This window comes from Cavia porcellus, unplaced genomic scaffold, assembly GCF_034190915.1.
Source record: "Cavia porcellus strain 051 isolate PalLab524CR breed Dunkin Hartley unplaced genomic scaffold, mCavPor4.1 scaffold_15, whole genome shotgun sequence".
Lineage (NCBI taxonomy): Eukaryota > Metazoa > Chordata > Mammalia > Rodentia > Caviidae > Cavia > Cavia porcellus.
The window spans coordinates 43,921,904-43,948,643 of record NW_026947498.1 but is presented as its reverse complement, the minus strand read 5'-3'; the positions used below and the strand labels follow the sequence as shown (position 1 = coordinate 43,948,643).

The 26,740-nt window shown below is 40.4% G+C and overlaps 2 protein-coding genes across 3 annotated transcripts in view; one reads left to right on the top strand and one right to left on the bottom strand.

Annotated features, from left to right (window-relative positions):
• Positions 1-1,965: 1,965 nt before the first annotated feature.
• Positions 1,966-24,889, top strand: Riox2 (ribosomal oxygenase 2). Of its 2 annotated transcripts, none has more exons than XM_063224806.1 (10): positions 1,966-2,230; positions 8,899-9,369; positions 13,536-13,655; positions 14,718-14,846; positions 17,290-17,393; positions 20,598-20,700; positions 21,446-21,614; positions 22,546-22,634; positions 23,917-24,003; positions 24,389-24,889. In XM_063224806.1, exons 1-10 carry the CDS (start codon positions 1,997-1,999, stop codon positions 24,545-24,547), a joined length of 1,665 nt encoding a protein of 554 aa, XP_063080876.1. In that variant the 5' UTR covers positions 1,966-1,996; the 3' UTR covers positions 24,548-24,889. The 2 variants fall into 2 exon arrangements, with proteins under 2 accessions (XP_063080876.1, XP_003463356.3); XM_003463308.5 differs by having other exon boundaries at positions 1,969-2,230; positions 21,443-21,614.
• Positions 24,789-26,740, bottom strand: part of Crybg3 (crystallin beta-gamma domain containing 3) — an 86,616-nt gene continuing 84,664 nt past the window's right edge. Inside the window, exon 22 of the mRNA XM_063224804.1 lies at positions 24,789-26,517. Coding sequence (XP_063080874.1) covers positions 26,429-26,517 — 89 coding nt within the window. The 3' untranslated portion in view covers positions 24,789-26,428. The remainder of the gene's footprint in view (positions 26,518-26,740) is intronic.

Sequence of the window (26,740 nt, the reverse complement as noted above, 5' to 3'; positions counted from 1 at the left end):
TTGGTACATGCACATAACTCATCTTTATTCCTCTTTTCATATCCTTACCACTCCTGTCTTCCCTCTCTCTCCATTTCCCATTAGTGAAAGATCTCTCTCCCTATTTCCCATTATGTTATTTTGCTTTATTTACATTTTGGGTTTCTTATGTAAGAAAAACTATGCAATATTTAAGCTTGTGTGTACAGTTTATTTCACTTAGCATTATGGTAAATGTCAAGATTATTCCATAGTGAAATGACTACATTAATTTGAAGGTGCTTTGCTTGATGAGTTTTGTAAATGAAATTAAGCATACATCTGTAATAAGCGCAGTTGCACTTAACATGTGCAAGATGCTGAGTGGAATTTGACAAACGCCTCTCAGCCAAACAGCATTTACAGTTTTAACACTCCCTTGCTTACTCTGCTTCAGCTTGGCTCACAGAAACTTTATTAGATGAAATTAACTACTTTTACAAATGCAGAAAGTCCAAAGAATATTCATAGCATGAGCGCTATGATATCAATGTATCTTCCAAAATTCAACCAAATTGCTAATCTGCTTTGAAAAAGTCTTGGATGCTCCATAAATGGGACTATGCTTTAGTCAAAGAGGTCCCCAAAAGCTTCCTTGTGCCTTCTATCATGTAAAGATGCAGTTAGTAGGAGTCATCTATTATTGTGGTTTGTGTCTGGCTGTCCCCCCAAAGCCTCAAGCAGTCATGGGGGCAGGCTTCTAGAATTTGTGACTGATTCATGGCCCAATGCTGGGATTATGGATGTGTGGCCTACTACAATATAAAAAACAGAAATGCTTTTGCTGTTTCTGCCACCATGAACTGTTGCCCTCTGCCATATGCCACTCTGCCTTGGAGCGCGCCTAGTGTGGTCAGAAACTTCCACAAACTGTGAGCTAAATAAATCTTTCCTCCTTTAACTCTGGGTGTTGGGTATTTTGTCCCAACATATCTATGAATTGGTGAGGGAGCCTCTCCAGGCACAGTGAATTTGCAGGTGCCTTGATCTTGGAATTCCCAGCTTCAGAACTGTAAGAAATACTTTTCTATTGTTTATAAACTACCTAGTCTATGTTTTCCCACAGCAGCCCAGGAGTCTATAGGCTTTTTTTTTTTTTTGTCTTTTATTGGTACCAGGGATCGAACTCACGACTACCTGCTTGCAAGGCAGGCGCTTATGCCGCTGAGCTAAATCCCCAGCCCCAAGTCTGTAGGCTTTTAATTCCCAGGTGTTATCCAATGGTTGAGTAATTTTCATTCACACAATTTGATTGTGTGGAAGACATAACTAGATTGTGTCTCCATTTCCTTATTTTAGTTGAGCCAGTAATAATGGAATAAATACTAAAACCCTATATAGAAAAAAAAATTACCTCATCTGTTACGGACAAAAAGTGCATAGAAGCTCCTTATATATGTAAACCTGTGTGTGCTTCCTGAAGTTGTGAGACCCAGGAGCAAGAGAAACCGTAAAACAAAAAGAAATATTAAACATTTTACAAGTCAGTGTTGATTTCAAACCAACGTGGTGTTTTTGGTTTTGTTTTCGTTTTCCTCGGTACTGTGGAAACTAAGTGGTACTAAGATGCACAGCACTTAGGCTTAGGGAAACTGACAGAGACACAGCACAGCAGGCGCACCACTCCCCTAATAATTAGGACAGCGTTAGTACAGTTGTCCAAATTGTAATGCTTCTCCGCAACTTCCAGATATAGATTATCAACTTTAAAAAGTATCGTTACACACTGATTCTTAGCTGAACACTCAACCGGGAGAAGGACGCGGGACGGGGGGAGGGGAGGGAAGAGGTTTCCCCACGGAGCGCCATCGGGGCGGGGCGGGAGCAGGCGCAGAACAAGACCACGCCCACGCCGCCTCGCCCCGCCCCTGCCGCGCGCTCCCTGCCGTCCTGCATCCGCTCCGCTCAGGCCACGCGCAGCGGCGGCGCTGGTGAGTCAGGTGGTTTCAGCGGGCGGGCCGCGCTGTAGGCTCCAGTTATGCGGGTCGCACGGACTCGGATCAGTAGGACCACGGGTCTCACCGCCAGCGCGGGGATTTGCAAAGCCCGGGACGCACGCCGACGCGTGAGGGCCCTGGAGTCGGGGCTGACGGCGCCTGGAATGGGAGTGCGGTGCACGCGGCCACCACGTGGGCCTTGCCCTGGGCGCCGGCTCCAGGACGCGATGCTCAGGCTGCGGAGCAGCGGCCCATGCGGCAGCTCTGTGCCTAAGGTTGGCCGGCAGGCTGAGAGTGCCAGATCTTCCCCTGTACCCTTCAGGGAGGCCGGCCTGGGAGTCCGGAGGCTCTGATTTCACTACTAATCTGCTGTACATTCAGTGCCAGTTTTTCACCGGGCTCCTCTCTAAGCGGAGCACCTGGTTTACCCAGCTTTTCTCCAATGCCTGAGAGATTCTGTGTCCTAGGCCTTATCCTTATAACCACATGGTCATCAAAATACATTAATGCATTGTAATACATTTTTCTCTAAAGCTAAAACCAGCTCCCAGCCATGGCTTTGGATCAACAGGAGAAACTCACTAAATTAATGAAAATTTCTATGCACTGAAAAATATTTTTAGTCAACCTCAGCAACTGTGTTAGAGGCTATTTTGCCAGATATGTGTTTGAGCTGAGTTTTATAGTGTAAGCTGTAAAAATCAGGACAGCTCAGTTTTGTTCACGTAGACTGATGGGCCCCAGTCTTCAAATAGGGCAATTCAGGTGACTAGCTGGTGGGCCCAGAATTGCTTGATAAGAAAGAAGTCTTGTTGGTTATGCTGTGGATTGTATTTGATTGTTCCACTGTGCTCCGGTGTAGACACCTCCCTCCCTAGGTTGGTAATAACTACTGAACTTTATTGGGCCTTTTTGCTCTTAGAATACTGTTGAACAAAGAAGCCACAGGCTGCCATTAGAAGAGTAATTCGCACTGCTCAACCCATCTGCTTCCCCCAGCTTTGTTTTTTATAAGGGCTTTGAGGTTTTTCGTTAAAATTGTGTACAGACAAAAAGATGAGAAGGTGAAAAAAAAATTGGTTTAGCAAACATTTCTTTCAAGCTTTGCGTATTTTGTGTTCTGCTAGGTCCTGGAAATGAATAGATAACTTCTTCAGGAAGTCATTACATATTTGTATGAAAGGGTTAGGACACCTTGAAATTGCAGAGATTATATATTTGTTGACTACAGTATGGGCATCGATGTTGCTTTTCTTTTAGCGTTTGCCTGTGGACTAGTTATCAAAGTATAAACTGAATCTTTTTTTCTTTTGACTTGGTTCTTTTACTTTTTAATGCTGATTGTCAACTCATGTTGAAAACAGTTGCTTTTCAAAAGATTGAGTTTTCCTTGTAGCTTTATAGAAATATTTATTCTCTCTTAGTGGTCTGAAATTTAAAGGCAGGCTTATGTTGACTATACTATTCTAGAGGAAGCATCTTTTATTTAATATATTTATTGGAGTGCAGATACTTTTTTGTTTTGTTTTGTTTTGTTTTTTACTGTTGTTTTGGGGTGCAGGGCTGGATGTGAACTCAGAGCCTTGCGTACCACTGAGCTACATCCTCGGCTCCATATTTTTGAGATGAGTCTCACTAAGTAACCAAGATTCATATCAGATTCATTTATCCTCCTGTCTCAGCCTCGTGAATAGCTGGGCTTACAGATGTCATGATGGATTTTATGATTTTGAAAATTAGTGAGGTATGGCATGCCATCTATTCTTCCTTTTACCCTGCTGTTAAAAGGAATGGTTGTAATTAGTAATGTGTGAGAAACAGTATGCTTGCCCAGTAACCTCTAAGCTAGATTCAAGTTAACTGAGTCTCAAATCATTTCAGCATGAACATAGAGAAACAATAAATGATGTAACTTTTGATTAAGTAGTGAAATTTATCTTCCAACAAAAGTATTTATTAGACAGTGTTGGGGTTTATTTTTTTAGGCCACAAGGACATTTTTAAGAATCTTATTAAAACAGTCCCTTCCCAGAAAAGAAAAGATGTTGAGCATCTCAGATCCCCAAATTTGAAATATGAAATGCTATATACAAACTATTTTGAGTCACAATGTGATGCTGTACATGTAAAATTCCATCTGACGTCATGTGACATATCAGTCAAAATGCAGACATTTTCATGTTGTATAGTTATACTGTGTGTATAAGGTATATGTGAACAACAGGTGAATTTTGTTGTGGTTTAAATCTTAAAGCCAGTATGCTAAAATCATAGTGGGACTCCAGTGCCTCCTTTTTGAGAGGCGAGCAACTTTGCCATCACATGCCTTTCTGCCATGATCTGCCTTGCGCCAAGCCCAGAAGCAACAGTGCTAGCCTGTAATGGCCTGAAATGCCTGAAGCCATGAGCTAAAATAAATCTTTAGTCTTTTAGGTTGATCATCTCAGGTATACAGTAATGGAAAGCTGACACGGATTTTGAGTATAGGCAGGTCCTTATCCCCAGAATATCTCATTGTATGTTTGCAAATATTCCAAAATCAGACACTTGTAGTCCTAAGCATTTTGGATAAGAAATACTTAATATGAAATTTTCAGCCTCTGGAAATTTGTATAATTTAAATCACAGTACTTCAGACCAGAAAATGCCAGGTTCTTATTCGTGTCTTATAAGTGTGACCATAATTGTGGTTTGGGGCAGTTCTGAGACGGGAATGCTTGGGAATATTACTTATGCTACTCAGAAATGTGCCGTGCATGGACAAGCAGCCTCAGTACTAGGGAGCGTGTTAGAAATTTCATGTCTGGTATGGTGGCACGTCTGTAATCCAAGCACCCTGGGAGGCAGAGACAAGAGAATCCTGAGTTTAAGCATAGCCCAGGCAACTTATCAAGACCCTGTTTCAAAAAATAGGCTAGGAATGTAGTTCAGTGTGAAGGTTCTAGGTTTAGTCCACACACACACTGTAGAGAGAGAAGAAAAAAAGAAATGTCAAGTCCCATCTGACATCGAGTGCATCATAAACTACAAAATGCTCTGGTGATTTGTGTCACATTAGAGAAGTGTTGTGTCGATGATGTTTGTATTTCAGATCTGTTGATGTTTTATTTTGGTTAAAAAGTTGTAACTTTTTTTTTTTTTAATTTTTTTTTTAAATTTTTATTTAAGGAGAAAAGAAAAGAAAGAAAAAAAACAGTGAAGGGGTACAAGTTATACAGATTTACAGAATAAAAAAATGCGCAGTAGGAAATCACTAGTTAATGGATTACCTATTGCCATCTTAGAAATAATTGTTTAAGTCACAAAATTAAAGCTTGTAGAGTGGACATTCCAACAATGATACTGCAAACAGTTCTGTTCAATGATCCAATAAAACTCTGTGCTATCATTTTCTATCTTATACATTTAAATATACATGCAGTTATATAGTTTAGAGCACTTTCTTTTCCTCTCTTTTGTACAGTGACTATTACACATTTTGGGTTTCATTGCTCCCACGGTTCTTGTTGCTTTTTTGGAAGAGAGTAAAACCAAATGTGACATAACAGAACAGAATCGGTCAAGTCAAAAGGGTGGACATAATAGATAATATAAAAACATAATACAAGGTGATCAACAATGGTTACCATAATGCCTCCCGCTATTTCTAATAGAATTGCCTATATCATTAGTTGTAATACAATTGAACAAAACCGTAAAGAATAAAACCGACAAAACCAAAACATTGGAGATATTGTAGGTCTTCAACAGTAGATAAAAGTCAACGAGAATGGGCGTTATAATGAATCTCATTATCTTCTCAGCTGATGCCTAAACTTTCGAACCTGATACTATCCAGCAAAACAGAATATAGGAACCTCAGTCAAAAACAAGATGGTGAGAGTAATACAGGGCTTCAAATCGAGATAATAGAAAGTCAAAGTGGGTTACTATATTATATCCTGCTATATTTTTCCCTTTAATTAAATGGATAAAAATAAAAAAGTAAATAATGGAGTGGAGATTGAGAAAAAGGAGGGCATAACAGCGAAACAGGGCAGATCAAAACATAACTATTTAAGCAGAACAGTGTTTCACCACCAGCTAATCCTGACCCAAAAATAGTTACCATATTGACTCCCTCCCTGAAGTCCTTGAGTACAACTTCATATACTGTAGCATTAAGTATATCAAAACAATGTAAATCCATTTAAGAGAATGACAGCATTATAGAGTATTTAGAATCGACTAACAGAAAATGAACAATGGTCTCTGTATAATCTCCTTGTCTTTAAAAGGTTTTTTCTTATACTATCGTACATAACAAAATCCAATAAGATACAACCTGTTTAGACCATTGGAGACAGAAGAACAAAAGCTAGATGAGACTTCAAAACAAGATGATACTAAATCAGCATTACCTATTAAGATGTCATTTTCTCCAAAAAAAGCTGTTCCTATCATCCAATCTTCTGTCTCATTTCTGTTGAGCTCTTTTTCCTGTCAGTAGCTGTCAGTTTGTCTTCTTCATTTTGTTCTCTGCTCCATTCGTTGTGGCCTCCCCGCCCCTATTTCTGGGTTCTTTGTATTTTTCTTTTTTTAGAATATCCTGCAATACTTTCTGTAGGGTTGAATTGGTGGTTGCAAATTCCCCCAGTTCCTCTTTATCCTGGAAGCACCTCGTTTTTCCATCAATTTCCAGGGACAGTTGTGCAGGATATCTCAATCTTGGCTGTAGATTATTATCTTTCAAAGCTTGAATTATTTCTCCCCATGCTCTTCGTGATTTGATGGTTTGTGAAGAGAAATCTGCTGTAATTCTGATGGGTCTTCCCTTGTAAGTGATCTGTTTCTTGTCTCTTACAGCTTTTAATATTCTGTTCTTGTATTGAATTTCTGGAATTTTTATTATTATATGCCTGGGTGTTTCTCTGTTAGGGTTGTAGGTAGCTGGGGTCCTGTATGCCTCATACATTTGAGTATCTTTACCTTTTGCTAAATTAGGAAAATTCTCCTGGATTATTTCTGTGAGTAGCTTTTGTAGTTCACTTGTTTGTGTCCCTACTTCTTCTTTTATGTTCTTAATCCTTAAGTTATGGCTCCTCTTATCATCTTCTTGTCTTTGTATTATTGCTGTGTGTTTCTTTGTTATTTTTAAGAAGTTTTTCATTTCATTCTCCCATGTTTCAAGTCTGCCCTCCAATTCAGATAGTCTGTCCTTAGTTTCTTTCAAGCTGTTATGCCAGTCTTGGGTAGACTTCTTAATTTCTTGATAGTCCCTTTGCACCTGCTTCACATACTCAATGCTTTCTCTGTTTTCTCCATCAAGCAATTCTCCCCTCTTTTTCTGTTCTTCCATTCCACCATCCGCTTTTTCCTGGGTGGTGCTTAGCATTTCTCTAACTATTCTGCATACTTCTAGCTTCAGGTCATTGATAACTTCATTCCTGAATTGGTCTATGAGGCTCTCTAAATGGCGCTTAATGTATATTGGTGCAGTGTCCACAATTGCCTGATTCTCAGGATTGGGGGTCGAGGAGCCTTTTTTGTTGCTTCCCTTCCCCATATTTTCTGTTCCTTATAAAATGTAATCTTACACAGGAGGCCCGGCTTCCCTGCCTGCCAGCCACAGCTTGATCAAATTGCGCTGGCTAGTTGTTCCCGCTCACTGCTGCGCCCCAGGGAGTTGCGGAGGAGGCAGCCTACGCGGGAGTCGGTCGCTCCTCCGGGCCACCATCAGGCTCTGGGATCTGGGTTAGGCCAGCCTAGGGAGTCCGCGAGCAGCGTCCCTCCGGCCAGGCACCTTTCACCAATCCCGTCCGAGAGGGAAATGTGCGGCTGCAGTTGCCACCGCGCCCTGCTCTTACAGGACTGCCCGCGCCCAGAAAAACCTCCGCTGGAGTCAAACTGCGGTAGGGAGTCAGTTTCTCGCTCACCTCGCCACCAGTCAGCCTTCCTCCCTATCCGTCGCGTTTCCGACTCCGTTCGGAGACTCCCGTTCCCAGAGCTCGGCAGTCGCGTCTCTCCTTGCCGAGCCGTTGTGGAGGTAGCCGGTCGCCGGGCGGCGGGAAATCCAAACCGCGGTTTCCAATGGCGCGGAGTCGAGCCTCCACACCGAGATTTTTCTGTTCCTATTTTAGCGCCAGGACTGTATTCCAAGTTGGATTCTCTCAGCCCAGTTCGTTCCTGAGTCAGCAGAGCATATCTCTACTGGTTCGTATCTCCTTAGTCCGCATCATTCCTGGCCTCTGAGCCGAGCCTTTAGAGAGCATTCAGTAGTTGCTCTTTTGTGTCCGCCATGTTCTCAAAAAAGTTGTAACTTTTTCAAGACTTGGCATATAATTGTTTTTTAGCTTTTGCTTTTTAGCCCCTCGGTTTTTGTTTTGCTTTTTAATTAGGGGAGAGGTTCTGATAAAGTTCTGGTTTTTATAATCAAACTCGGGTTTGGAAGTGAAGAATGATTTTGGGATCAGACAGCACCTCATTTCAGCCACCAGGTGACACCTCTGTTCCAGGGATGTTGGTTCCCACCAGAATAGTAGTTGAAGTGAAGAGCACCAGGCAATGGACAGCTATTGGTTGTCTGCCATCAAATGTTTGTAGCTGCAAGTACATCTAATTAGATTCAGGACGTGGGTCTGATGGCAACCAAACTCAGGATTTTTAGTTTGGTTGTGTCAATGCCCACAGGCTAAGCTTATCACTGGTAAATAATGAATTTAGGGAGTTCTTATTGCAGGAAAAGCATGTTTTCTTTTGGATGAATATATAATCTGAGCGGTGTTTGAGTCTGAGTCATACCCGAGGCTGAAGAAATGATACTGGTGTAAACTTAGTAGCATCGATTTAAGGAAGCACTCTCAGGAAGGTATAATGGTCCTACACAGTGCACATATATGACCCACTTAACACCAGTACTGGTATTTCTGAAGACCTAATCATGTATGCTTTGTTCTTTTGGTAGGTTTGCATTTCTTCCTTGTTTTATCTTGAACACAGAACAATGCCAAAGAAAGTAAAGCCTGCTGAACATGGGAAGGAGGAAGGGCCTGTTCCCAGTAAACAGGCAAAGGTGGAGGCAGTCCGAGGGGCTTCTACCTTAAACTTCGATGACCCCAGTAGTCTCTTTGGAAGCTTAATTTCTCCCATTAAGACAGAGACTTTTTTTAAGGAGTTCTGGGAGAAGAAGCCCCTCCTCATTCAGAGGGATGACCCTGCACTAGCCGCTTATTACCAGTCTCTCTTCAGGCTAACAGATCTCAAGAGTCTGTGCGGCCAGAGTTTGTACTACGGAAGAGATGTGAATGTGTGCCGGTGTATCAATGGGAAGAAGAAGGTTTTAAATAAAGATGGCAAAGTTCACTTTCTTCAGCTGAGAAAAGATTTTGATCAGAAAAGGACGACAATTCAGTTTCACCAACCTCAGAGATTTAAGGTAACAAGTTTCCCCATTACAGACTCCTCATTATTTGTTCAAGCGCTAACATTTGGTCACACATCAGCTCCAGGCTAAGATGTGGTTTCATGGTGAGCCTTCTGCCATTTTGCAAAGAAGCAGCATCTGTTTGGTCTTAGTGCATTTCAGCTTAACTTCTACATTGGCTTTAGCTAACTTGTGAGACTCTCAGCAACCCAGACTAAACATTGGGTAACACTGAGGTATAAAAGCTATATCGTAAGTTTACAAAGCTTTTAAAGTAGCATCACTCCTCCAGGACCATGTTGCATGGCCTTGTTTATGTTTTTTGTATATCATAGATATTGCTCTGTGATTTGTCTTTTCTCTATCTTTTCAGATATAACATCAATATTATTTTTTTAAAGTTGCTTCCTTTTGTTGTCTGCATCTAAGTAGAAGTTTCATAGCTGTGACCAGGTCACATACCGGATACAGGTGTAAGAAAGAGACTCCACTCTTACTAACACCTAAACTGGTGGCATTGAGCGGTAGAGTTCTAGAATAGCTCCTGGAGTGGTCATCATAATGCAGGTTAGTTTTGTTTTGTCGGCCCAGAAGACTGGCTAATTTTTAAATTTATTCCATGTTAGTGATGGGCATTTGGACAATAATCTGCCTCCTCTGTGCTCAGTTTCTGCATTTATAAAATACAGATTTAGGATACGCTAGTCTACTTTCCTGGAGATGCAAGAACTTTGGATGACAGACATCTCAGAACAATTGAAGGCCTGTCCTGAGTCTTAGATAAGACTTTATCTCTATTTAGACAGCCCCTTCTGTAACCTATGGCTGAATCAAAGTGCCAGCATGGAAAAGAAAGTGGGGTACCATGCTGAGGGCAGTAGAAAGTGACTGCATCAGTTGCTCCTGGGGCTCGACCATCAGTTGCCAATAATGGTTCTCAATGTAACCCAGGCACTGGCTTGCTGGAACTCACTGGGCCTCATCTAATGAATATCTCTCCCCTTTTTGCCTAATAATCTTTAATTTATTCACATTGTGCATGAAGTGTAAGTACTTTATTCAGGACAAGTCATGGTTTGGTTATTTCATTTTAGATAGTCTTGAAATGCTTTTTAGTAACAGCCCCTAGTAAAATTTATAAATACCTTCCCAGACCAAGTTGTGCTTTGAATTTTGAAAATACAGTCATCATGATTAAACTGCTTCTCTCTGAGCTAGTACATTACTCTTTACTTTATTAGAAGCACCACTTCTAAGAGTGGCTTTTAGAAACCTAAGAACTATGAACATAAATGAGTTCATTGGACCTGATTATATGTAATTTGGTTATAAAGCAGCAGAAGGTTACCATTAGGCCTGTTTGTTGTGTCCTCTGTGGTTATCATTTCTGTACTTTGCTGTCGTCTCCCTGCAGGATTTCTCTTCTTGTTTTCGGAAGCTCTGTGCAACCTCCAGGAATCTTAAGTGACATTTACCCTGTTTATTCTGTTCTTATTAATACAGAAAAGATGAGTTTTCTCAGTCCCAAGGTAGACTAGGATGTTCTGTTTCTTCTCTTTCCACCACCAGTACCTGAAATACTTAGCAACTGAAGAACTCCACCCTCTTATACTAGAAACCAAGTTCTTCAGTAATATTATAAAGTGGTTTAGTGTGTATGTGTATGGATGGGCATATTAACATCAGAATAGAAAAGTTTAGTGGTCATTTATCAGTGGTCAGGTTGAGTGGACATTTGTTTATTGCTTCTAAGACTGTGTACAGTTTATTAATCTAGGAATACTAGATACTTTTCCATAGTTATACGAACTTGTTTGACTCGTAAGTCATTATTTCACCATACTTCAAAAGATGCTGGTTGAAATGTAATAGGACTTTTCCCATATTTCTTTGGCCTTCAGTTACACACGTGGGTTTTAGCTGTGACGTTCTGGTTGATTCTGTAGAGATATACATTGGGGAATTGGAGATAGGTAAATGGACCGGGGAGATTTAGCCCAGCTGGGGAGAAACTTCTACGTTGCTTATGTCATGTATTCACATCTCCTCAGCATTTATGAACCTGTTAGGAGTCATGTGGTAAAGGAGAAGACAGATTTCAGGAGGCTTGCTTGTCCTTGAGTCAGCATTGGCGAAGCAGTAACACTTGGGTATTGCTTTTTAATTAGAGTAAGATTTGAAATGAGTTGCTTTGTGCTGCTGCCTGGTCTTAGAGTGATGTGGTAATAGAACTGTTCTACAAATAAAAAACCTAGTTTGTAACTACAACTTAGACCAAAGTGGTTTGACTCCACATCTCTTTCTAAGTAATCCACAGCTGGCAGAATCAGAAGCCAAAGATCCGAGAGAAATGGGCAGATGATAAAATTGATAACTTTTTTGGTGACCTTTGAAAAGAGAAGACATGTAGTTTCATCAGTTACAGATCGTGACTCCTGCTTGAGTTGGGAACCATAAAGCCACCTGTGCAGTCCTGAACCTCAGGATGGCAGAGAGGGAGAGTCAGAAAAGCCCTAGTTTTTCAGTGGTTCCAATTGCCATATAAGTATAGAGTCAGGTTCTGTTGGCCACTCCCTGAATAAATTAGGCTCCTTGAGTACCCCAGTTACTTCTGCAGAGCAATTCAGAGGCATTACAATTTTTTTCTGGGTTTAAGGAGAACTTCTGAGATCTGTAAATAAAGATGGCCAGTGGTGTATATATACATATCTTGAAACTTTTCTTACTGACTCAAGTCTGTCTCACTTGGTATTTTTAATACCATAGATTGTTATTAGTTCACAGTAGGACTGACCTCCAAATTGTGGCTGTTGATTAAACTGTGGCCATTAGTTTACTCAGCAAATATTTTAATACATACAATTAATTTTGTGTACTTGAAACTTTGCTTAAAACTTTGACCTCTTTAGTATAGGTGACTCATCTATTCTTGAATTATATTAGAGGCATGGACTCTTAGAGCCCGGCTACTTGGATTTGAAACCTTGCCTCATTATTTAATAACTGTGTTTTGGTGCCTCGATTTCTTCATCTGCAAAACAAAGACAATGATAGCACCCATCTTGTAAGACAGGTTATTGTGAGGGTGCTAGAATTAATATGTGTAAAGCACTTAGAGGCAGCACCTGGCATATAGGAAATGCCAGTATCGGTGCGACTTGATTGCTGCCTCCCTGTCCCTCCTCTCATCTGTCTTGGGAAAATCAGATTTGTCTTACAGGAGTGTTTGGCTCCTCACATGGCTTTCTGTCTGCCTTATGCCTGAAGAGTTAGTTAGTGACTAGGGAGAAGTATTATTGGGCCATGTTTTTACTCTTATGCCTACGTTTGCTTCCCAGATCGGTCATTTCTGTTGCCATTGAAAGGCAATTGTTAGGCAATTCCTAAAGGTAAATTCAAGTCCTTGCTGCTTGTCAGAACTTCAGACTTCAGTCACCTTCCCATTGGAAGAAGGAGAGTGTCTTAGCCTCCCAAATGTAATATCTCTAGTATACAACTGTTTCATTTTTTCCTCCTAGAAAAGAAATTTAGGCAATCCATCCTCTCAGTGGAAGTGGGAGATTGCCAGGTCAGAAACCGAGGAGTTTCTTGATCTCTCTCATTTCCACCATATGCTGTTGGTGCTGCTTCCAGAGTACACCTTGTTTTTCTGTTTGTCTGTGTTCCTCTCCTGTCCTTTACTATCTGCTGTTTTCTCACCTGAGTTGCTGCCGCAGTAGCTTCCACACTAGTCTCTTGCATTTTTACATCCCTTCTCCAGGAGAGCCAGGACACTTTTAAAAATGTAAATGTACTCCTGTCATCTTCCTGCCTAAAATCCTTTAGGACTCCCAGTTTGCCCATCTCTCATTTATTTGCTCACCTTTTTAATGGTGTTTGCACTCCAATGGAAGATTTTTTTTTTTTTTTTTTTTTGAGACAGGGTCTCGCTGTGCAGTTCAGGCTGGCCTTGAACTCACTTTGTAGCCCAGGCTGGTCTCGAACTCACAAACGATCCTCTCACCTCAGCCTCCCAAGTGCTGGGATTACAGGCATGAGCCACCACGCCCGGCTTCCAATGGAAGATTCTTGAAGGGATTTGCATTGCTTGTCTTGGTTGTAGTAATTGTACAGTAAGGCTTTTGTAAATGAACAAAGATTAGTTTGTAATCTGTTTTTCCTCTCTCACCCTACTTCAGGATGAGCTTTGGAAGATCCAGGAGAAACTAGAGTGTTACTTTGGTTCCTTGGTTGGCTCAAATGTGTACATAACCCCTGCAGGATCTCAGGGCCTGCCTCCTCATTATGACGATGTCGAGGTAAGAAAAAAAAATACATTCCCCAGGTGAGGAAGAAGAGTTGCTGTGAAGCTGGGTTTGCATAGTTCATGCTATCATGTAGGGCTCTTAAACCACGTGTGTGGCTGTTCTTTCTTTGTACTTTCTCGAGAGTTTGACTTCATCTAAATGTTGGGCCAAAATAAGATTTCTCCAATCTGGTTTCCTGCTCTTTCTCAAAGGGAGGGGTTAGTACCAACCTTACAAATAGAGCCATGCATTCCTTTGAAACAGATATTTATTGAATTTAGCTGTAGAAAAGTGACTAACTTCTTAATTTTACAAAGGAAAAATAAGGTGAGATCACAAATCTATGCATCGGCTTTTATTTTGTTCATTTTCAATAGCTGCCAAAAATACATATATTTTTTCCATTTATGAAAATCTTGGGGCAGCCTGAATGAGGGTCATGGTTTCACCTAAGCACTGGTACCTTGAAAGTGTTGATTTCACTCATGTGGCTTCTAAAAAAAAGTTAACTATTTGGCTTAGGATTTCATAGCTGCATTTTTGTGCTAATATAGTACAAGGTGCGAACACAGAGATATTAGTAGAAAGTCCTTTTTTCCCTCAGAGCATTTGACATCAGTACATTTTCTAAAAGTGCTTTTAAAACGCATATTCTAAATAGAGCATTAAAACATCGTTGGCATTAAAAACTTTTAAGTATGCCTGTCTGCCAGTGTGTTTTCAATTTTGGGGATTTTAGACATTCAGCAATAGCTAAAGCTTGGCTTCCCCACCAGAGATTATAGGCTTTCAGCTCTCTGAGAAGATTTAAAGGAATGAGATAGTGGGATATAAAGGACTTGGTTATGCCCTAACAAAGTGAATATCCACTATCAGGATTCATGATTATGTTTTTAAAAATAAAAACCAGTAGTGGCAGCTTATATTCTATGCAGTGACATGCATTTCTGATCATTCACTTTCATTTTAAATATGTGATTGGTCTCAGTCCTGGGAGGGCTGATATTCTGGAAGCATTTTGCTTATGAGTTATTAGGAGGCTCTCTGACAATTCAGGTTCCTGGCTCTCTGCAGGTTTTCATCCTGCAGCTGGAAGGAGAGAAACACTGGCGGCTCTACACGCCCACGGTGGCCCTGGCACGCGAGTACAGTGTGGAGCCTGAGGCCCGGCTTGGTGCGCCAACACATGAGTTTACATTGAAGGTACAGGATGGCCAAGTGGGCACCTCCTGAGCTGGGTATCACTGTTGCTAAGATAAATTCAGGCTTTAAGTTTAGAAATTTGTGTACTGGTCTCACAGGCATATATATATATATATCCCAGGGACTTAGGGCATGGTGGCTTTCATTGTAAGTAGCCAAAACAGGCAGCTTCTGGAGTATTATGTTTTGTACTTAAAGAAGTGAACTAAAGTGTTAAATTCTGAATAGTCTGTATCAATGCGTGATCTAGTTTAACATAAATAAGTGGAATTCAGTGTAGTCCCAGCTTCTCCAGAAGAGAAGTGGAAGATTTTGCCTTATGTAGTTTGTTCACATCTAAGACAGTACTGAGCTTAGGCATAGTACAGCCAAGAATCCCTGGTTTTTGCTGCAGAAATTCATTATGACCTGTTTGTCTCCTAATTATGTAGCACACTGTCTTCTGAAAAATCTTCCTTTTCGTTTCATGTAGCTGTTAGAAGAACAGTAATTATGAAAGCTTTTTTTTTCTTACTCCTGAGAGCCAGGTGCACTGGTTTTTTGGTACCTTGTTGCTAAGAAAATCTATCTTTGAGCAGTTAGGACCATAGCTAATCACCAAAAGGAACGTTATTGAGGAAAAAAGTCTCAAAGGGATAGGAATAGCTTCATAATTAAACTTTATTCTGTTTCTTAGAAAACTTGCTTGATTTCCTTAGTGAGAATAAAGTAATGGTTATGTATGTGAAGGAGTCACATGGACTAGCACAGATACTCAGTAAAAGCTAGTTATAATCATCAGTGAGACTTTTAGTTGCTTGAAGTGCTGTCATTTTTGGTGTCAGAGAAAAAAACAGCAAACAAAGTGTCCTTTATGAATATATAAAAATGTATATTAGGGGCTGGGGATTTAGCTCAGCGGCATAAGCGCCTGCCTTGCAAGCAGGCAATCATGAGTTTGATCCCTGGTACCGATAAAAAGGAAAAAGACCAAAAAAAAAAAAAATGCATATTGCCTCCTGCTTGAGGAACAGCTTTAAAATCCATCAGTGAGTTTGTGAGCCTGTCTCTAGGGCTGCTGTCTCAGCAACTGAGCTGAACTGCTTCTCATACTTGCAGAGAGGAGATGAGCTGCTCTCAAGGTTCCTTCTCAGGATGTTTTGGTCTGGGTTGGATTTAGAAGAAAGTAGTTCAGGACAGGAATAATTGGAGCATATTTCTGTGCACTGCTTCAAGAGAGAGGGAATAGAGCAGAAGAGGCTCATCTGCTTACAGAGTAAATAGTTGAGCCAGGTGTCATGGCATAGTGTAGGAGCCACCGTACAACCTTGTACCTGAACGAGGGGTGAAGAAGATGAAACACAGTTACACAGAATTAGATTAAAATGTGGGGAGCAAGGGGGCTCTTGTCTCTGTTCAACAAAAGCCCTGAGTGAGTGGCACACCTTGGTTTATTACCTTAGAGCATTTATGGTAACTCAGGATTCACCTGCCTCCACCACCTATGTCTGGGTAAACAACAGGATCTCAGCTGTTTTTCCATTTCCTTAGTGTGTCAGCATGTTTGCACGCCACCTTTCTCCTGCGTGCTCACAGAAGAGGCCAGGTAGGCTTCAATCTTCCTGTCTGGTCTCCCATAGCACATGCCTGTAATTCTAGGACTTGGGGGGGGGGTGGCGCTGAGCCAGGAGATTGACCTCATGTTTAAGGCCAGCCTGGGCTACATAGTGAGGTTCAAGGCAGTCTGAACTACATAGCAAGACCATGCCTTGAAAAACAAAACAAAACAGACTATTTAGTAGATAAAATTTTTAGGTTCAATAGGTTCATCCATTTATCTAACCTTCTTTGAGCGTGTGTTGTATAGAAAGTGCTTTAGATTAGGCCCCAGGGTACAGGATGGGTAAGGGCCCAACTGCATAGAAGAGCTCAGATTATCAAGCAGTAGAGGGCAAGCAGATGAAATATATAATCCACACATACACAGCCATCCTTGCTGCAAGAGCTTTCGAAACAGCAGAATCATAATCCTCTAACCCTGTGGGGTTTGTGGCTATTACCCCATTTTAACAACAGAGAAACTGAGGCTAAGGAGAGGTAAACAAATTACCCTCGTCACCAGCCGATAAGTTGCAGCATCTGTATGACCAATCCTCTTAACTAAGAGGGAGGGAGTGGGCTCACCTTTTTCCATCCCACATTGGGGTGAAGTAGTTTCAGGTATATCTGCGGTCAGCTTGAGATGGTAATGCTAGACCTAAATGCCTGTGTGGTTCAGTGACAGACTAATGGACCTGGGGAAAGCTGGACTCACTGGATACCAGGAGAGCCCAGCATACAGACTGTCTCTTGGTAGTGGTTCTGGAAAGGAGAACTGAAACTCAAAGCCTGTATTTATCTTTTTAAGAAAGATTTGAGAGAGATGCCTCTTAATAACTTTTTCCTCCCTTTTTTCTGCCATTAGCCAGGTGATTTGTTGTACTTTCCCAGAGGGACCATTCATCAGGCGGACACTCCTCCAGGGCTGGCCCACTCTACTCATGTGACCATCAGCACTTACCAGAACAAGTAAACATTCTTCTTCCTGCCTAGTGCTCTAGGACAGCTCCAAGTTACAGCCCATTGCAGCCACATTCAGCTGAGGGGGTGGCCTCCACCTCTCAGCAAGGACCTTGCTGATTTCCATATTCTTTTGTTGTGCCATGTGTATGATTACCCAGCTTCATCCTGGGAAAGTCATAGATCTCACTGTATGTAGGATACTGGGAGTTGCCCAGTGAAGGAATATCATAGTTTGGAAAGTTTAAAAGACAGTAGTTATGGGTACATCAGTCCTTTAATCTGCCAGACAGAGCCAGAATACTGTCTCTTTCCTTCCTTTTTAAGGAAAAATTTATTGTAGATATGTATCTTGCATAACATTGCCATTTTAAGTATAGTTTGTTGGGTTGGTTTTGATTATATTCACACCATTGTACAATAATCACTACTTTTTTTGAAGCATTTTCAACAGCCCCAAACAGAAATTCTGGAACATTTGAAACTCACACCTTAATTTCCAGGTTTGAGAGCCTATAAAATTGAAGTAGGAAAAGGAGAAACTTTAGTGGGAGCTAAAATCAGAGATGATAGTTCATTAAAATCATAAGAACTGGATGGAACCTCTGTACGAGCTGTTAAGAAAATGTAGCAATTTGCTGATCAAGATCACATTAAGAAACACTATTTGTTAGTTAACTTACTCCTCAGGCATGCACTGGACACTGCTAGTTGCAGGAATGTCAGCATTTATGTTTTCATGGTGCTTTGAGAGACCTCACACTTTGGAAATGGTGGTAGGAGCAGGAGATCCACATGTACGCAGTTGCCTAAGAGTGATAAATTCTGTTGTAGGGTTACAAAGAGACTGTTTGAACTCTTAAGTTGAAGCATCCTTAGCCAAGCTGGGGCATCAGGGAAGGTTTCACAAATGACTTACACCAAAACTGAGTGAGTCTTAAGGATGAATAAATAAGGGCGGGTCAGAATAAGAGAGGTCATGCCAGGTGCCAGGCACAAGGGACAGCAAGTTCCCTCCTACCTTCATAGCTGTGACTTGCAAAACAAGTTAGTACTCATACCTGTTCTTTCTCACCTGAGTGTAATGTGAGATTTACGCCTCTGTTTAATAAGAGACTTGCTGGAGGAACTACCTGGAGTTTGGCCTATATTACTGCTTAGAAGTATCCAGGAGTAAAAAGACAAAGCTTTATTAGGCTTCCATGTTGAAAATGCCTTTTGTTATTATGGCTAGTTTGGTTCCTTGATAAGGAGAAACAGAAAGTCTGAGGCTGCTTTGTGAAGAGGAGGGGCCCTTGAGGGGATGAGACAGGAACTAGCGAAGGGCCAGGCCACAGTCTGGGACTAGCTTGGACCTTAGCAGCCATGTAGTTTGGTCCTGTGAACATGAGTGCATCTGCCGGTGCCATGTTACTCAGCTACTGTTTGTTCCTTCTCTCTGTTTCTGTTTATCCCAGTGCTGTCACATCTGGTTTACTAGTAATTGCTCTTTGCACCTCCTTTTCCTGAGCTTAGGTATACTCCCAGTGTTGGCTCATTGTAAGTCAGCCATCATCAGTACTTCCTCACCTCCCTGTTTCATTACGCCCATTAGCTTTTGCTTCGGCTAAGCATCTGCCCTGATAATGAGTGAAGACTGGAAGCCTGCTCTTTTCTTGTCTGATGTGGCTCAGGAGGAATTTCCTGTCTTAGAAGTTGCTGCCCAGGGCTATGGGTGGACTCTGACCTGTACCTTGTGTCTGGAACTAATGTCAGAGCTAGAATGAGGACCACTGCTTTCTATGCTGAGCCAGGGCGCCTTCAGCTACTGCAGGAGAGTGAAGATTTGGGGATTATTCCTAACATTTCTCGAGGCAGCACTGTTGGAACATTTGGGGTCTCGTGTAAGGCAGCAGCAGGTTGACTGGCTGTTTTACCTAAGTGAATCCCTCTGAGGTGTAATTCCTGAATTCTGTAAAGTCTTCTGAGATCCCTTGGAAGAGCATAGAATACACTTTAACTGCCATTAAATTCTGCCATGAGCTGTTGGCTTACGAGTTCCATCTATTACTGTGCAAAGGAAGGGGGTATTTTATGCTACTGAGAAGTTTAGGTTAAAGTTCACTAAAAGATATGAGCTCAGAAGTGCTATAAAGTCACATTGTTACCCTCCATTATCTTGTGAAATTTTTATTTTTTTTCTCTTTAATAAAAAAGTCACAAAGCAGAGAGGCCGCCAGGTAGTGGATGCCTTGGGGAAAGTGTGTCTCAAGCAGCTTCTGTCTTTCTTTGCCTCTTATCCAGAATGGAAGCAGAAAAGGGTTTGATTTCCTTACAGTGTGAGCAGCAAAATTCATACTGTGAATTTCCATTTGGCACCTAGCTAACAATTTAAAATCTGCTGGTAGCACAGAAAAAATTTTAAACAAGCTAGGAAATGTTTAAAGAGAACAGCCCTGCTGCACATGATTCTCACACTGGCACCCGGAAGGGAGCAAGAAATTCTAACTACCCCAGCGGAAGCAGAGGTAATCCAACATTGATGTGCATTCCTAGTCTCCCCCCCCCCCCCCGCTTCTATCCCAATGCTGCAGTTATTGCTGGAAATCAATACAATAGTTGAAGTTAGTAGACATTTTTTAAACTAAGGAATAGTTTCTCTTTAATAAATGACAAAAGAAAGTAACATTTAACTGTTCCCATAATTACATAGCACAGAGATCTTTCAGTTACCCTAAATATATTCCTGTTAGATTTATTGCATAAAATGTTTTTTCTGGGTCTTATGAGAGTTTAAATAGTCTACAAAGCTCTCTCATGGACACTTGCATTAAAACTTCATCTTCAGAACTTTGTATTTTGTGATAGTATCTGATTTTCTGGTATTTTTAAATCGTGAAAGAATTTGAGCTTCCCACTTTTAGCTTCTCAAGTGTGAACCTGAGTTGATGGAAGGTTTAGGTTTTTTATGCTGAGCTTAGGATGTATGGACAGGAAGGTTGGAACCCAATTTGGAGCTTTTGGTTTTACTAATAGGTATTTTATATATATATATATATATATATATATATATGTATATATATATATATATATATATATATAAAATTATTATATATATATATATATATATATATATATAAAATTATTATATATATATAATAAATTATTATATATATATTTATATATTATATATATAAAATGCATTTACTATTCTCTCTCTTGCACATGCTCTAGTTCATGGGGAGATTTCCTTTTGGACACCATGTCGGGGCTTGTGTTTGATACTGCAAAGGATGATGTGGAGTTACGGCGTGGAATACCCCGACAGCTGCTCATGGTAAGGAATAAAGGCAGGTAGACATGAAGGGTATAGCCCAGGCCAGCAGAAGACCCACCACCCGGGGATGCTGGGAACCTTCTCCCCAAATGAACCTGGCTTGTCTGCATGTTCCCCTGAAGGACTGGCAGAAAGAATGGAGTGTGCTACCTGTCAGATAGCTGTTCAGAGTTGTGTTTGTCACAGCAAATAGCTCTTTATTTCAGAGCACTAGTAGGCAAGTGGGACTGTTAGCTGAATAAAGAGTTCTACAGAACTGTAGGCTTAGCACACATCACCTTACGTAGGAAGAGAACCATTGTAGACCCTAGCATTGGCATACTCCTTGACTTTACTGTCCTCTTGCAATTTGAAACAGGAGTACTATTAGGTTGGTTTTGAAAAGATAGGTGCCTTAGTGCTGAGTAAAGCAAAGGTCACTTACTTTCCGAAACAGTAATCTTAGAATAATGACTTGATTCTAAAGCCGAGCGCTCAGATTGTACTGTTATTTGCAAGGATCACTCTTTCTTTTCACGCATAATTCTGAAAACTGATGTTTCATAATAGATGGGCATTGGTTTTAAGAAGCAATAGAACAGTGCCTCTAAAGGCCTGGTGGTGTCCTCTCCTCCCCTGTCTTGTAATGACACAGATTCAGGTCCAGGGCATGAGGTGGGCGTTGAGCTCAGCATATTACTGTGGAGATGGTAGTTGGCAGCACACACTCCTGGAGTCCAAGCTTGTGCTCATTTGTTTCTAGCAGGTGGAGACATCAGCTGTTGCAACAAGAACATTAAGTGGCTTTCTCAGGACTCTTGCAGAACGGCTGGAGGGCACTAAGGAACTACTTTCATCAGACATGAAGAAGGATTTTGTTATGCACAGACTTCCCCCTTACTATGTAGGAGATGGAACAGAGTTATCAACACCAGGTGGAGCTTGATGTTCATCTCTAGGCAGTTGGGGGTGTGGGGGTATTTGAGGCTTTGCTAGCTAGGATCCTTTTTGGACAGGCAGAAGGAAGCATTTTAGTTTTAAGGTGAACCTGAATTTACCCTGAGTATGTGTATTTGGACTGGAGGTATTGCACTCCGTATCTAATACCTTAGCGGTCATTTGCAGAGAATTGGTGTATTTCAGTGTCATGCAGAATAAACATCCTTTTTGGGTATGTATATTTAAGGGATTCTGCTGTTCATAATCCTAAGAATTTAAACACTGAAGTTATCTCGCTAGATCTAAGGCAAGGATGGGTAAAATGCTGTCATTGGGTGAAACAGAAGAGTGTCAGTGTTGTCTCTGATCTTCTATGAGTATAGTGGGGTTTTTAATGGCTGCTTTTTTACTAAATCCACTTAAAAGTTTTTTTGAGTTTTTTTTCATGAACATTATTGGATGGCTTTTATAGGATAATATGCTTGACCTGCCCACACTTGATGTGCCACAGCTAAGAATTGGTGTGGTGGTGCAATTTGACGTTGAGAGTTGTGCAGGATCCAGAAGTGTGACAAGAAGTTGATAAAGGATAGAAACTTCTGGAAGAGTGTTTTAAGACAATGCAGTCCTATCAATTGTGACAGTTTTTATGGTTCAACAGTTTCTGTACCTACTTAATGTTCTTACCAGCTTATATTGTTATCTACATACATGTCTGTCTTCACTAAAGAATGAGCCTCACAAGGATATAAACTACACTTTTAATATCATAAAAATGTTAGAGTAAGCAAATACTTGAGTGGCAGAGGACATTTCACATTTGGATTTGCCTATAGGTTTAGTGTTTCCTAAATAGTTGTATATGCTAAGTTGAATCGCTGGTGTCTGTTTTTGATGATGAGCTTTTCTTTCTTCCGGATTTTCTAGGTGGGCAGATACCGAGGTTGAACAGCACAGTGAGCCTACAATTTAAAGATCACATCATCCTCACAGTAGGGCCAGATGAGAATGGATCTGTGAGTATCCAAGAGAAGAGGTTTCCTTTCTAGGATATTTATAGCACAGGCATAAGACCATCAGAAGGATCATTTTTCCCTGTCCTTCTCGCTTGGGAACCCATCTGTATTCACAGCTGAAAGCTAATACATAATGCCCAAAGCTCACTGTTTTAGATTCCCTGCCTGGGGGGTATCTTTCAGCTTGCTCTCATCCACAGAGTCTCATTCATTCCCCTTGTGGGATGTGGATCTGGTCTCGGCTTCTTATCCCACTGCAGACCGTATTGCCCTCACTTAGACAACTGCAGACCTATTTGTGAGAATCCCTGCCTCAGTTCCTCTTTTATTTGCTACAGTACACATAGATCTATTTTTCTGTGATTCCATTCATTCTTCTACTAAAAACTATCCTGTAGATCATGGAGAACAGAATCTATATTCTGTAACCTTACCACCCAACCTAGTGATTGCTGCCCTGGGTAACTGATCATACAATCAGCTGGAAACCTTTGATAAATTCCTGTCATCATCTGATCTGGGTTAGACTCTGTGTTTATGGTTTTTCAGAGCTCCCTATAAACCAAGAACTTTGGGGAACTATCCTTTGCCTTTTTGTTTCTATCATCTGTCTTGAGAGGTACCCAATGAAATACTGAGGGGAGAGGGCACTTACATGTCTTCTTAATCAGACTTTTCTAGCCATCAGGGTCAGACCTAGATAAATCTGATACATAACATCTCAGAAGTACACACTTATACTTTAGAAAATATATCCAAGTTATTCCGATAACTAGTCAGTTTGAGATACTGTGTGAGGCCAAAGTTTTCTGGTCATTGTCAAAGAGGTAACGTGATATGAGCAAAGTTCTAGAAGAGATAATAAAATGCACCAGGTAGGTTAGGAGTAGAAGTCATTTGACCTCTAGTGAAATTGGAATGTTTTATACATCATACAGCTGGTGTAGTCCCTCGGTTAATCACTATACAAAATTACTAATTTTGGATGATAAAGTACAAATAGAAACAACTGTAACCTTGCCAGTTGATTAGCTGGTATATAAATAAAGATGCAGGCTTTAAAAAAAGTGATTTTAAGTACTACATACAGGTAGCTGTCTTGATGACTAAGGAAATATATACAGTACTTTTCTCAGAGGATTCCTTACAGCATTTGATAAATTTCATTTGTGCACCAAGACTTTGAAGTTTTTTGGGTTTTTTTGCTGTTGACCTGTTGGAAAAAACTTCCTGGTATTAAAGCCAGCAATACTAGCAATACTTTTTTTTTTTTCCTTTAAAGGATGAAGCTCAAGAAAAGATGGTTTACATCTATCATTCTCTAAAGAATAAGAGAGAGATACACATGATGGGAAATGAGGAAACTGAGGTTTGTTCCAACAGAAAAATGTCTTTTCTGTGATTAGGGAAGCTGGGAAAACTTTTATTTGTAGGCAGTAGTGTTTTTTGCCTGCGGTATGGGCTTACATTTCACATGATTGATAGAGTCCTTAGAAAGGGGTAAGTCAGACAATCCTGTGATACACATTGACCAGTTCTAAAACATTAATTTTAAAAGACTAGTATCACTTTCTAATTAAGTCACAGTGCTTTTCATGAAGTACAGGCATCATGTGGATATCGGCAACTCTGTATAAATGGTTCATTCTTGATGCCCACTGTAACAATTTTAGATAGTGTGTTGAGAATTGTGGGAGTTACAGAAATGCCACTTCAGTGACATGTTTGTTTTCTGACTAATTTACCCCGTTCAGTCTCATGGACTTCGGTTTCCTTTATCACACGTGGATGCACTGAAGCAAATATGGGAGAGTTCAGCTATTTCTGTCAAGAATCTGAAACTAACTACAGATGAGGAAAAGGAGAACTTGGTACTGTCCCTGTGGACCGAATGTTTAATCCAAGTAGTGTAGTGCCTTTCCACAAGCAAACGATTGCTGGCTTCTTCTTTTTTTTTTTTTTTTAAGGGAAGGTGTAAGTGCTAGGCAGTTACTCTTGTTTTGAGTCCACCTACTAAGTAGTGGCCAAACACATGACTCCAAAACAGAATGTCACCATCCCTTTATCTCTCAATGTGTCTGTCATTTCTGTGAGACGTACGGGTACTGATGAGCAAATGGAAGAAAAAACAGTGAAGTATTAGATGTCCCAAAATGTGACCAAACCATGCTTTTGAAAGTTTATTTCATCCAGTGTGGTAGAAAGGGCACAACACCAATAAATGTATCATGTAGAATTAAATGTCATTAACCTGACTTTGTCTTGGTTCTTTGGAATAACTTCTTTAAAGAGCTTCTTTGGCTCTAAAAAATTGAGCAATTTTCTTAAGTTGGTTTTTTACAATGAAAATATACATACTTTTTAATGTATATGCAAGCCCCCACCCCATGAAATCATTTTCTGTGTAACGTAAGTTTCACTTTATACCACCACATGCTTAAGAGGCATTCATCTATGGATGTAAGGGAGTTTCAGATGCTGTTTAAAAGGTAAGAGCCTGAGACTGCAAGAGTGAGGAAGGAGACAACCAGTATTTACATGGAAAGACCAAGCCTATAAAAATACTCAAGCTAATGGGCTCTTTGAGTTTAAACTATTCACTGTTATTTTACATTCTAAAGTGCATAAAGGTTGATATTTTTTAAAAATATCACTGGATAATTTAATTTCTCTATATAAAAATATAACATTTTTCTGCCTCCTGGCAAAAATAGGAAGATAAAAGGAGTAATTGTCTCAAGGTAAGTTTAATATAACTCGAGGGAAAAATACTGGTGAATTGTGTTATTAAAGGTGGCATTTAGATTAGTAGTCAGATGATTTCCTACCTGATTTTGTCTAAATGTGAGCTCCTCAAAATGAGAATGGAAACTGAATTCTTTGTCATTAAGTAGAGAAATTAGTGCACCTTTACTTGCACAGTAAGATGGTAAGGTCAAAGTTCAAACTACTTTGTTTTAATTTGAACATTTGGAATTTCCTTTTACTTGAGGCAGACAAAAACTTTTTGACTACTATTATGTAACACAGCCTTTCTAAACATTTTGCCTTAAGGGCAAATCAGGCAAAATCTAGGGCAAGGTTTTAGCACCAGGATAGGAACCGTTGTTAAGGGTCTTGCTGCCTAGATGGATGTATTTGTTAATATTAGATTGTAACTAGAGGTTGGCACTGCAAGGTTAGTTGTACATTTTTTTTTGAGTAAAGAATGGCTACAGAAAAAACTCCCAGTATTGCAGCAGTCCCTCTGTAGGGGTCAGTTAAAAGTACTGTTTAAAAACTTAAGGGTTGGCTTCAGTTATAAAAGTTTTGGTATAGAAACTTGAAGGCTTATTTAATGAAACAGCAGCTTAACAGTAAGGCTTATTAAATGTTTTCAGATGTTAAAAATTACTCATCTATGTAAAAGAATGATGACCTCCTCCAGGAGTTTGTTTCCCTGTGCACTCATAGAAGTAACCAGTGTAAAGATACTGATAACTAATACAGTGACAGTGTCACAGGATTCATGTTTGATGGGGGGTAGAGAAAACACAGAATTCTGGAAACTCGCTCACCACTACTGGGATCCATCTGAATAAAACCTTTTTTAGAAACAACATTTTCTTTATGAGAACTCTTAATTGGCAAGAGTCATTTTGAACTTTTCAGTGGTTGAAAAGAAATAGTATTGGATACTGGGGGGGAAATTCATTCACTTAGGGTTCCAGCAGGTGAGGACACAGTAGCTTCTTTTCCAAATGTGTAAGACAATGAGGGAGACTGAGGTTCTTTTGCTCTAAAGTTGTTAATTCTCACAGTATTTCAATATCCCATTTCTGTGTTTCTTCTCCTTCCAGGGGCTGATTTACAATGACATGAGTCTTGTCATAATAATTTCCTCCTAAAGTAGAAATTCCAAAAGAAAGCATCATTTGTTCACACAGGTGCTTAGCAATTTCACAATTCTACAAACTTGTTCAGCCCACTTTTTAAGTAGGTTAGTATATAGTTTACAGAGTTGTCTGAAACACTGTTCACCTCCGACTGTCCTTATTATGACTCACACTGAAAAACTACACATGATAACAGTGCCATGCTTCATAACAGAGTGCCCTGAAGGAATT

What these genes read in the sequence shown, in the direction of transcription:
- Riox2 (XM_003463308.5), top strand. Translation starts at nt 1,997, where the DNA reads ATGCGGGTCGCACGGACTCGGATCAGTAGGACCACGGGTCTCACCGCC. An exon ending in CTCATTATGACGATGTCGAG is followed by an intron (nt 13,656 to 14,717) that starts GTAAGAAAAAAA and finishes GGCTCTCTGCAG; the next exon opens with GTTTTCATCCTGCAGCTGGA. An exon ending in TGGGAAATGAGGAAACTGAG is followed by an intron (nt 24,004 to 24,388) that starts GTTTGTTCCAAC and finishes TACCCCGTTCAG; the next exon opens with TCTCATGGACTTCGGTTTCC.